Below are 12,272 nucleotides of genomic sequence, written 5' to 3'. Positions count from 1 at the left end.
GCTTCAGGAGTATCTTTTCTGTCAAGAGAGTAGTCAAACATTAGAATGGGTTGCCCAGAGAGCTTGTGGGATCTCCATCCGCAGAGACACTCAAAGCTGGACTGGACAGTGCCCAGAGTAGCCTGCTCTAAGTTGGACCTGTTTAGACTCAAGGGTCAGGTGATGTCAGGAGATCTCATCCAACATTGTTTGTTGTATGGCAGTTTGATTGCAATCAGTATTCCCACAAGCCTGCTTCACTGGAGAAGGCTGATGACTTTTTAAAGCCTGCTGTTCTAGAAAGTAGAAACCTAAGAAAAACAAAACATCAAGTGTTGTAGACAGCAGAAGCCAGTTGGAAAACAAAGGCTATTTTTAAATAGAAAAGAATAAAATAAAACAACCACAAAATCAGACAAATAGCAAATCAAGCAAACAAACAAAAAATAAAACCCATGGGTTTGCTAAGGTGATATAAGCAGTTTCTGCTGAGTCTAATGGATCTGCTAAAAGGAGAAACACTGAGTGTGAATGAGGCTGCATTAACTGACTGTAGATACTGTAAAAGCAGATTTTTTTTTTCTCAGCTTTATCCTTTCTGTGGCATCCTGACTTGAAAAATGCTCTGTGTAGTGAAATGTCTTATTAAGAATTCAGCAAGATCAAGGGACATCTGAAGTACCACAGATATTTCTCTACTTTTAAATTCAGACTATAAATCTACAGTTGCCTCATTTCTGCCCAAAGTAGGACCCAAGGTTGAAAGTAAAGTGTCTGTAACTCACTTCTGGAAATAATGGTATTCATAGTTGAACTGGTATTTGAGGCATTCATTTAGAAAAATGGGCATTGTTCACTGCCTAGATGCTTCTTTTATGGTGCAAAGGGTCATTGACTCGGTTCCCTTGTCCAGAGCTTTGTCAGCATGACTAATGCTCTGAGCCCTTCTTTAAACACAGCTTAGCTGAAAGATATGTTCTCTCCCTCACATATCAGCATTACTCATCTCTGCACTCATGCCACCCAAACCAGGTTATAAGAGTGAGGAGTTTCTGAAGCTGTAGTGAAAGCAGCTGCTGCTAGTTTCCTGCCTTTCAAAGACATCATGGATGTGTCAGTGTTTCCACTATATATATCCTATGTTTTGGTGACTCCGGTCATTTCATAGGCAGAAAGAAAAGGTGTTGGCAGCAATTTTTTAATTCTCCATACAAAGTGTTTTCATGAAAAGTTTGAATTTGAAGTCTGTGGGGCAAATTTTATGCAAAATTTCATGATCCAATCAGTGTCAAATAGGCTTCTTCATCTGTCAGTGGCAAACTTCCCAGTTATTTCAGTGGCTTGCAGGATATTGCTTAGGTGTTCCAGAGAGGATAATATTTACAAGCAGTTCTTGCTGTCAGAGTGCTTAAGCACGTTAATAGTCTATGTATGGATCTGTCAGATTTACAGGGCCAATACCGGTCTGCATTAGGCAGCTGCCTGATGTAAATCTGATCAAAACACTAGATTTTCTTAGAGTTTTTTTTCTGGACAGTGGTAACATTGGGAAACACAAAGCTGTTTAGCAAACACAAGGAGCCATCTTTTCTGCTAACTAAACTGGAGTTTGTTTTGACATTGGGTCTGTAAAATACTGTCATGTTTTGGACCACTTTAACCTTGCTGAGAGACTTCTTAAGGCTCATGGGGTCATTGGCAGCAAATAACCTGCAGGCTCAGAGCCAGTGTGGGGGCAGTTGGTGGGATATGCTGCAGAAAACAATCTTCCCCAAAGTTTGATAGGTAAAAGTGAAATATCTGCTGCTTAGATGTAGTCCAGCCCTCAACCCAGAAATCCAAAGCCTACCACATGCGTGATTGTCTTTCAGTATATGAAAATCTAAGACTATTTAAATGAAGTTTCAAATAGTGAAGGAAAATCAGAATCACTAATCAAAATTTTTCCTCTGCTGCCAAAGGATAATTGAAGTTTATTAGGCAGAGCTGTTGAAGCCATTTAAAAGCTGAATTTATTAATTTTTTAGAAGAAAAAGATATTGGACTCTATGGGAGGTACTGGTTTCTTGCCTCAGTCCTTGATTTTGTTTTAATTGGAAGTGTTTGCTCCCAACATCCTTATTTGAGCAGAATCTCAAATTATGCTCAAGTTATTCGAGCAGAATCTCAAGTTATGCTGAAAGAGCATTCTACACACATGGGATTGGTTGGGGAATAGGAAATAGCTTCATGCCAATATGGAAACCTCCATATACTTGGTATGTACTCTCACTGGATGTCCTCTTGTCATAAGCCTGCTGATAGTTGCCTTCTAGAGGATGTCACTAAGGCACTTCACTAAGCAGCAGGGTTTTTTTTCCAGTATTTTAGTTTGACTGCCGCAGTTTGTAATCTAGAATCTGGTGAAAGAATTAATAACATTTTCCATGGGGGAAAAAATGTTTACTCACTTCCTTGCTACCTATTTCAGGGGTTTCTAGGACAAGAGGTTTTGGAATGAAAAACTTCTGTCTCCTGGGAATAAATAAAGTAATCAATAAACACTGCTGCAGGGTGGGGCAAAAGATGTGTTCTGCAGAGAGAGGGCAATTGTCCTATGCCCACAAAAGGCAGATTCTCCTCTTAATTAGGGAATGGCATTGAGAAGGCTAGAATACTGCTGACCATGATGGCACATGGGGAAACCATGTGTGTGTGGTCACAGTCCTTCAGGGAGGCAGAGCCAGCAGCAGAGCGCCCAGCAGCAGTTAAGCTGCTGCCGGAGAAACTGGCAGCTGTTTGGAAGCACCTGATAGAAAAATACCACTGTGCCAGCACAATGGCTTAACAAGCTAACAGGATAAGTGGAATATATTGCATTCAAGAGCTGCATAATGCTGTTAGCAGAGTGGGGGTTGTAGCTGAAGCACTGCCACTAATTAGGGGTAGATTTTCAAAGTGGTGCCTGGGATTATACACAGACATAATTCTGTCAGTGATAGTCAGGGAGCTCAGATCCGCATTTGTTCCTTTCAGAATTTGCCCCTTGCATCCCAGAGCAGCTTCTTCACTGAAGAAGCCAAGTGATGGCGTGAAAGGAGGCACTTAGTCTGTGTTTGCTTAGTGAATTTTTTTACAAAACAGTTTATCTTTAAATTCAGCACCTGGGAGGAAATGGGAATAGTCACCCATTGGCAGATCTACTGAGGAATTCCCTCTCTAAAGATGGTAGTATATGAAGTATGAACTCAGGATGATGTCTGATATTCTCTTATTGTGATAAGATGCTTCAATGCTGGGCTGTAGAAAATGTAAGCCTTTTTCCGCTTGTTTTGAAGAGTTGACCTAATGTTAAGCATTCAGTGCAGTCAAGAGTGCAACAGTAAAAGCCAACGGAAATAGGTTAGGGGAGAAAAATTTTTGAGGACTGCTCTGGACTCCTGTGCCATCTACATTCTGGTCTATTAAAACAATGGCTCCAAGCTGGTTTAAACTGAAATCAGCAAGGCTGTTAACCTTACTTATTTTGCTTTAAATCTGCTGGCAAGTTCAGTGGTCTTAAAAAGCAGAGAACAGAGAACTGGAGCTTGAAGTAAGCACAGCGCAGGCAGTGACTGGATGGCCTGTCTTTTGCACTGCAATACCACATCTTTAGCTCTGTCACATCTAGCAATACCTTTTCTGTTTGCTGATGCACAGTTTGGGGCTAAGTTAAGTCTATTTTTCACTTTTGATTTGAACCAAGCACAGGTTGTAGCCTTCCCTTTTCACAATGCTCTAGTCTACTGCTTTTCATCCTCAGAGTCAGAGTGTACAAAAGAGAAAGTATTTTGCTGCTTTACATTTGTGGTTTCCAGGCTTCTTTCATTGTAGACTTGATTATGGGTCTGGAGAGTACTGCTTGGAAGTGTGAGCTTTTCTGAATACTTTGATATGTCCTTAGATCTACTTTTTATAAGAAAATCTCTCACGAATACATAGTATTGCGCCAGCTAGAGCCTTGCAAGTTTACAGTATCTGGCTGTTTGTGACTGTTTGTGTTAGATATTGCTGCAGTTACAATCTGTGCTATCACTGTAAAATATTCTAGGTTTTAATTAGCATCTTGTAAAATGGGAACTTGATTATATTGAGCCATGTCCATGGCTTAGTATATATTGTATTGAGATCACGTCCATGATGTTCACCATGATATAAAGTCAATGAAAGCAAACAGGTTTTAATATCACTGATTTTAATATCACTGTGATTTCCTCTGTTTAAATGAAAGAAATACTGGCCTGTGGGAGGAGGTATCAGTTAAATGCTGCCATTCTTTTGCAGCAGAAGCTACTGATACAGAAGTGCTTTGGCTGTCAGTGAACAGTTAGATTAATTAATCTAGGTGTTTCTTCTACTTGTGGGAAAAGAAAATTCACTTAGCTTTGTTGAATCTCTTCATGCAAGCGCAGTGGCCAAAAATGTCCTCTTCCTTCTGGTGGAAGACAGAAATCCTTTTCCTTCTGGAGGAGTGCTACAGAGCACTAAGACATAGGAGTGTTTTCCTGTGCTGTGTGTGGGAAAAGGAGGAAGTGTTTGTATTTGTCAGCTGTGCATGTCTAGCTGTGGTAGATGCATGTAATACAATCGTATTTATCCTGTTTTGTATCAGCAGGACTTTAAGAATAGTTAAGATTTGCTGCACAATAGACAAACATGCTAAAAGGAATTTAATGCTGCAAAGGATGTTTTGGCAGCATGCTGCACTATTACTGGTCACTGTGGTGTCTAAAAGCAGGTTTTCTAGTACAGCACCAGGTAAACACAGTTACAACAATTAGTTTCTTCCTAACTTTCAGACCCGTATTCACACTGTACCTGTGTCAAAACGTATTTGCCTCATCATAACTTAGAGCAACAGGGAGGCTGAATAGGGGCATCCTAAGGGTGCCTTGTAAGCCACTTTATTTTCAGGAGGAAGAATATTTTCCTTGTTACTCTTTCACATATTTAGGTAGACTAGTGAAGGGAAAGGTATTTTAGGAGTTATTTTTAATTAGTTGTGAGAGTCTCTGTGTCTGGCTTTTTGCTTAGACAAATTTTTAGAGATACGCTTGGAATTTTACCTCAGCAAGAATGCTGGGCTTTCTCAAGATTATTATTTTTTTTCATTACACATACCATGGCTAAAGAGAAAGGGTGTCTCAAGGGCACCCTTTGCTAGTGTGAAACCTGCCTCCTTTCTCATTCAGGGTCATATAACTTCCTTCTAGCATTTGCAAGAACTACTCACAAGGAAAAGTGATTCCAGGGCAAGACTATTATTTTTAGGTTTCAGTCTTCTTTTTACTCTGTACTGCAAAAATGAAAAGCACTACCAAAGCCAGACTGTTTCCTGAGGTCAGCAAGTCCCAACAGGCTTCAGTCTGGCTTCAAGTACCTTCCCATGTTTCACAGTTGACAATCACAGGTGCTGGTAGTCATCTTTTGCTTTGCTTCAGAGGTTGGGAAACTCTATCACAGATCAGAAGATTTTGCAGTGTGTGTTTACTAGAGAATATTTTAAAGGAAGTACTGAGGCTTCTCTTAGTGTTTGAATGTATGTGCTGACATCAGTGGCAATGATACTGGCTCCAGTTACATTCAAAGAAATCAAAAGGAGGTTTGAATTGAGTTCAGGAAACCTTTGGTTTTTGGAGAGAGATTCAGCTAGACTTAAAGTTCATGTCCTATCTTCATGTCTAGATACAGCAGAAGTGTGTAGTAAAAGCATATTAATTGTGTTTTGAATCAGCAGGACCTGTAAAATAATTAGGCTGGGTTGCACAATGTGCAAAAATGGCATTATAAACTAAAAATATCAAGCTAGGTCAGACTGAGCTCCCACTTCAAGGGCATAAAAAAGCCCAGAAGTTATTGAGGGAAAATGACATTTCTTCCTTTTCATGTGGAGGACTTCGAGCCCATAGGATGTCAAGTGATGAGATGAATGTTGTCTGTCTGTCAACTAACTGTGTTTTAAGTGGCAGTTGAGAAGACAGAGGGGTTTTTACCTCCTGATGACTAAATTCAAGGTTTACTTACAGTGACAAAACTCCCAATGTAATTATATTGCAGCTACTAAAATCAGTCTGTATTTCCTTCATGATGAATGGCAAGCAGGAGCAGTATGACCTGTGCACATCCCTATCCCAGGCCTGAAGATACTATGAAACCCATTTGATATGGCTGCTGATGAGCTCTGGTGACCACTCACCCTCTTTTGCCCTGCTCTGAATCAAGTGCAGTCTTGTGCTCGTTTCTGGGGACAGTCTGGTTTTGCATTAGAAAACAGTGAATTCAAACTGCAGCAAATAACTCTTCTTATTTTAAGAAAATCAGACTTAATGTTGGGAGACTTGTCTCCCTTATTTCCTTGCTGTTCCTTCTGACTTCTTGAAATGCCAATATTAAAGTATAAAGTTTTTAATGGTGAATCACAGGTCTCAAACCAAAGGACAAAAGCTTCTGTCCTTCAGCCTTTCTGCCTTGCATTCCCTTTCTCATCCACCTGGCCAGGAAGAAAATTGGAAAAGCTTCCAGCAAGCGTTTCATTTTGCTAAGGTTAATTGCTCGGCATTCTCAAAACGGCTGGCATGCTGATGTAGTGCTGCATCTTAGAGAGTTATGCAGGGGTCAGCTACTGAGGATGGAAGTTGTTTGCACAGCAGGTTGGCTTTTAGTACCCCTGGTTGTATGGCTGAATGGTGAGCACTTGATAGGATGCTGTGGGGTGCACCTGCTTCACAGAACAGGTGGACCCTTCTGGAGTAAATAAATTTATTTTGTTGTTGTATAACTTACAGGACTGGATGTGTTATTCTCCCCTTGAATAAATGGCAAGCTTTGCCAGTGTAAGTTTGACCATGCTGAGAGTGCTTTGCTTTTTATCAGGATTTGTGAAAACAGTCTATTATGACTGTTTCAATATAGTTTCACTAATGCAGATATGGCCCCTGAAGGGTCATTTAATAGCAAATATTTTTAAGTTTTGAACAGGTTTGCAGGATCCCCCATCAGATCCACCCCAGTTTGTTCAGACTGTAGTCTGCTGAACTATTTATACTAACATGATATATGACATACATAGCAGGTCTGAATAAAACCCCAGAAAAATGTTAAAGGACTAGAAAAAAGCACCTTTTGCAAATGTGAGCATGTCTGGGTTGGTTGGCCCTGTTACTATCCTGGACAAAATCATGAAAATACCATAAAAGTAAGCATTAAAGCATAATGTGTAATAATTATCAGGCAGTGACATAGTATGAAAAATACATGTTGACAAGGAAATGTCATTGTTTCTTGATGGGATCACAACTTTGGCTGGTAAAGTAGGGATGTTTCTACTGGAATTTATTCATAGTCCTGCCTGCTCAGTACCTTTTAGATAATCTGGAAGAAACAAAATGATTATGAATAAAAGTCAGGTCCAGCAGAACCCATTATTGTATAAGGATGTCTAAATTCATCCGTAGGTTTTTGATCTAGGTCTCATCCATGTGAGCTTGTTTAATCCCTGCTAGCTGGGCTAAGTACTCACTTGCCCAGGTTTTGCATTATCTGGGGGCAGAGAGCAGCTTGTTTTCTATGTTAAGCTTGACTATACAATATTTAATATATCGAGCAATGAGTCACAGCTGAGTGGGACTTCAGTTGCTGTTTCCCATCAGAAATTGGGACTTCACTGCATAAATGCTGTTTTTCTTTTTTGATTGAAAGCTGAGTGGCAAGAGTGACATAGAGCTGCTGCTTTCCCAGGGGCAGAGCAGCACTTGGTTTGACTCCAAAGTCGATGGAATGCAGTACTCATAGCACCACCTCCCTGCTGAACTTGGAGTCTGTTACCTGATGGCATCTCCTCTGCCCTGCTCAGGGACTCCACACAAAAACTGCTGGTGGTGGGGCCTAATGCCCCAATCACTGGCCCATGGGTGTTCTTGCTTCCCAGTTCTGATCACAGCCAGAGGGCAGCTTGGGGCCTAATTTGCACAACAGCAGCTCACCAATAAATTTGCTGAACCAAAGACTGACATTAAAAACTGAACTGTGGAGTGCAAAGAGTAATCTATGGATTTTTAATTTTTTTCCAGTTCACCCTCAATGCATATTGTTAGTATAATTAACAGTGGGTTTTTGTGCAGGGTACTAGTAATCTCTCAGAAGTCTTTCTCAAAGGTATGCAGTAAACCTTCTGGAACAAGATTTTCCACACAAGTAATAAGGTATTATAAAGATGGAAGTTGTTTCAAGGGGTGCTAGCCACATCCCCATCCTTATGTACTACTTTTATCTCTTGACTAATAAGTAGTTCCTTTTTGGGTGAAGAACTGCTTTATTCAAATTACAGTAGTATTTTTGCATCATTCTGGTTTTTTAAGAGAAAGCTTCCAGGCAGGGATGACTTAGGCCATTAACGGTTAAATGATTACCTAGATAAAAACATGGTTTTGATCTCTGGTTATATAATTGATTCTTAGTTGTAAAACTAACTAAGAATCTGTAAAAAAGACAGTTACTAAGCAATTCTCTGTTCAAGAGTTGTTGGAGACTACTCTTTCTCATAATTCTTTGTCTCCCAGCAGATTTTTAAAAGCATCACCAATGAAGACTCAGTCCAGGGACAAGGAAGTCGGAGACTGATAAGTTTTTCCTTGTCAGGTAAGTCACTGCTGATAAGTAAGTTTTAAGCCCAAAGAGTTTGGGACTGAAGTTACTAGAACCTTTCATGTACATGAGTGTGTAAGTATATGTATGTATATATTTATGCATGGGTTCTTTGTCTGTTGCTCTAGAAGTGATGCTGAGACAGAGAATACATATCTATGATTATTGCCACACTCTTTTCCTTCAATGAGAGTTACATGCTGAAGTAGTTTGTTAAGCAGAGTTCTGGAGCCATATTAGGTTTTTCTGTTTACAGTTAAATATGTAGGTCATGGAAAGCAAGATCAAAGACATATACTTTATTTACAGAGCAAAATGTGATTTGTGGTAGTACTCTGTTCCTTGGAAAGCACGTTCCACAGTCATGGTCTGGACCTGAGGCAGATCCATGTGCTGTGGTGCAGAAGATTTTCTGTATTGCTCAAAAGTGACTCTCAGACTTCTTGAGCCAGAAGACTGCTCTCACTTATCTGCATTTCATGAAGATAAGTGAGGCTTAGCCTCATTACTTGGCATGTCACTGCAGGTTTTAAAGGCTAAATATGTTTCCATGTAACAGCTATGAACCATTTGATCTAGCTTTGGTAAGAACAACATGTAAATCGCGTCTTGTAGATAGAAACCAGTTTGTCAAAAGAGACTGGTTATGGGCATGACTCTTATTTTGGAGTCTTATGCTTGCTGGTTGGTTTCCATATTTTTTTAGCTCCTGGAAGATCAAGAGAAAGATGCTTGACTTGACTTGGAAATTCTTTGAGCACGTAGTACAAAGTGTTACCCTAGTTCAGAAGTTTTACAAGCACAGGCCTTTAAGTGTAAAGTCCTACTCTGGGACAAGCATCTCATTTATTTGTTTGGTGTTAACCGTATGATTTATTTCAGGCTTCCCTCTATTAAGGATGCATGCCAATGCTTTTCCAAATTAGGCAGCCATTGTGGTTCTTGAGAGGTTGTGTATGATACATGTCAGATCAGACTGACATTAGGCAGGGCTTTTTTAACACATGACTTACTTTTGCCAAGTTGTACACTGGACATCCACCCATCATTTGATAAAACAACAGGTTTAGCTCAACAAAAATAAAGAAGTAAACTTAATATTTTTTAATGTCCATAAATAACCTTAAACAGAAAATGTGGCGCAGAACTAGTTAAAAGTATTTTATTCTCTCATATTCATTGGCCTAGTAAGCCAAGAGGTGTCAAGAGTAGTAAAATGTGGTGTCAGTGGGCTCTTTTATAAACTAGAATATCTAATTTACAGCTTGATTTGAAGTATATAAAGACCATACCTCATAATACGTGTGGGATATCTTATTCCTGTGATTCACAAGCAATTATCTGCATATATATAGCATCCATATTAACAACATCATCACAGCCAGGTATATGAAAGGCTTTGATAAAATAATTTGGCAATTATTTTATCAAAAATATAAGTTATCAAAATAGTTCCATTTCAGTCTTTCTGAAATTAACAGATTAACACAGATTTATTTATTACGTTCTTAGTCAACACCACAGCAACAAAATGTTGTCTCTCTCAAAGCAAAATTATTGCTATTCCTATATCTATTATGCTAGCTAATAAAATGCAGATCAAGGCAGACCTCCCAGAGACATCAGAAGGAACTGGGATTCCTTTCCATTTGCACTGCTGTCTTGGCAGTAACCTCTCTGTTGTCACGAGTCCATTTCCCTCATACAGAGTTTTCCTTTTCAATATCTATATTTTGGTATACTGTCATCTCCACCCATTACTTAATACAGTCATTACTTAAAAGTTAGGTTTCCAAATTATGGTTGATTTAGTTGCAGTTGAAAAAAGGTGGCTGGAGCGTCATTAGTGTGACTGGAGCCCATTGCATCAACACAGAGGAATCATGCCCTAAGCAGTCTGTAATCAAAAGAATCCAAGAAGAGCTATGCCTTCTGCCATATAATTTTTTTAGAAGAAAAAGTTATTAGAGTGGGAGAGAAAAATCTCAAAGTAGGCCAAATCACAAGAAATGCTGAGCAACATGAGTGCATTTCAGCTGACTTGTATTGCTTTCTCTACCGCTGAGAGTCCAGTGAGACTCTATGTTAAAATGAACTGTGTGGAAACAGGTTTTTATTCTAAAAAGCTGTTGACAAAGTGCTTTATTCTTTCTGTAGGTTATTGAGTATTTGCTTGGACAAAATCCAACTGTTTCACTGGAGGGTATTTTTGAGAAAAGATTTCTGGATTGAATAAAAATGTCAAACAATGGAAAAGGTGTAAAATGATTCCTCAAGGCACAAGAATATCACTAGCTTCTTGAGAATGGAAATAGCCGAGAGTTTGCAGTATGTCACTAGGAGTGTTTTTTAATTCATGTTTGCTTCCTTGAAGACTGGAAGTTGTTCCTGTGAAAGGCTGGTTTAGATTAATATGTTCACTGGCAACACTGGTCTCAAAGAAGATAATTTCCCATGATTAAGCTTCTTAATAATTTTTACGATGACTCTATTATTATAGCTTTCATTATTTAAAATACCAAGAGAAATATTTTAAGCATAATTTAGCTAGACTGTAAAAAGCCTTTAAGGAAAACTGTGCAGTCCACTTTGCGTTTACTTTTCAAACATGCCTTTCCACTGTTCCCAGTGAATGTCACACTTCTGATAAGGTGGCTAAAAAGCGTCAGAGCTCTCTTGCACGAAGTACAGAAGGAAAAAATGTGCTAAGCTTTCTGAGATATACCAGCGACTTCACTTGCAGGTTCATGGTTTAACAGCAGTATAACACATTTGCTGAAAGCCCCTAAAACCAGTCTTGTTGGCTGGTATATTTAGAAAGTTTTATCACAAGGTTTGCATAATATGCCTCCTAGCTCTTTGCTGCATCAAATAATTTTTTTTCAGGCTTTAATATTTCACATATCTCATGTTTTTGCACACTTTATTTAAAAGTGTCCTTGGGGAACAAATTACCAGAAGTTCTGAATATTTCACAAACATTCAGGCATTTATCTCCATCACACATCTCTGAGAATCTTGTCAGTTGTTTTTGTGTGGCTTTCAGAGCAGGTATTCATGTAATAACAGTTGTCAGTTTATAGAAGTTAGAGCATAAATCACAACTGAAAATAGTATAAGGTCTGTTAAGGGTCACTATGACAGTAGTTGTTAGCATGAAATGCTTGTTCAGAATGCAGATATTCAATGCACTTTATTTTCTAACTATTTTTTTAAATCCTAGTGACTGACTTAATAACTACTAATCCCACACCTTTTTCTTACGTGTCAGATCTTGTGTCAAGGTGAGGTGGCTTTTGACCATGTCCAGTACACATTGTGCCTATGAAGTATGCCTAGACTAGCAGTTTGAAAGGCCTCAGAGGGCTTTGAATTCAACTTCTCCATTCTCCTATTTAACACAGGACACCTTCCCCCATGGTGGTGAGCTTTGTGTGAGTGGCTCAGACATATCTCACAGACAGGTGTGTAGTCAGGATCTGAGAACACCAAGATGGTACTTTGCTCCGGTGGCTAATCACTTGCAGTGATAAAAACCCTCCCTTGATGTGATAAGCTGTTCACATTAATGGTTGAGACTTTTTCTGTGTTTTCCTTCTTGATGATTAAAGATGATTAAAAAGGTAGCCTGT

General features: G+C 39.2%; 1 protein-coding gene across 2 annotated transcripts in view; it reads left to right on the top strand.

Moving 5' to 3' along the window:
• Window positions 1-12,272, top strand: part of HECW1 (HECT, C2 and WW domain containing E3 ubiquitin protein ligase 1) — a 248,077-nt gene that overhangs the window by 146,762 nt on the left and 89,043 nt on the right. For both annotated transcript variants that reach the window (XM_053971604.1, XM_053971609.1), the window contains one exon: window positions 8,559-8,634. In XM_053971604.1, the coding sequence (XP_053827579.1) occupies window positions 8,559-8,634 (76 nt within the window). The remainder of the gene's footprint in view (window positions 1-8,558; window positions 8,635-12,272) is intronic.

Source organism: Vidua macroura, chromosome 1 (assembly GCF_024509145.1).
Source record: "Vidua macroura isolate BioBank_ID:100142 chromosome 1, ASM2450914v1, whole genome shotgun sequence".
NCBI classification, from domain to species: Eukaryota; Metazoa; Chordata; class Aves; order Passeriformes; family Viduidae; genus Vidua; species Vidua macroura.
This window is presented reverse-complemented; position numbering and strand designations above follow the sequence as displayed.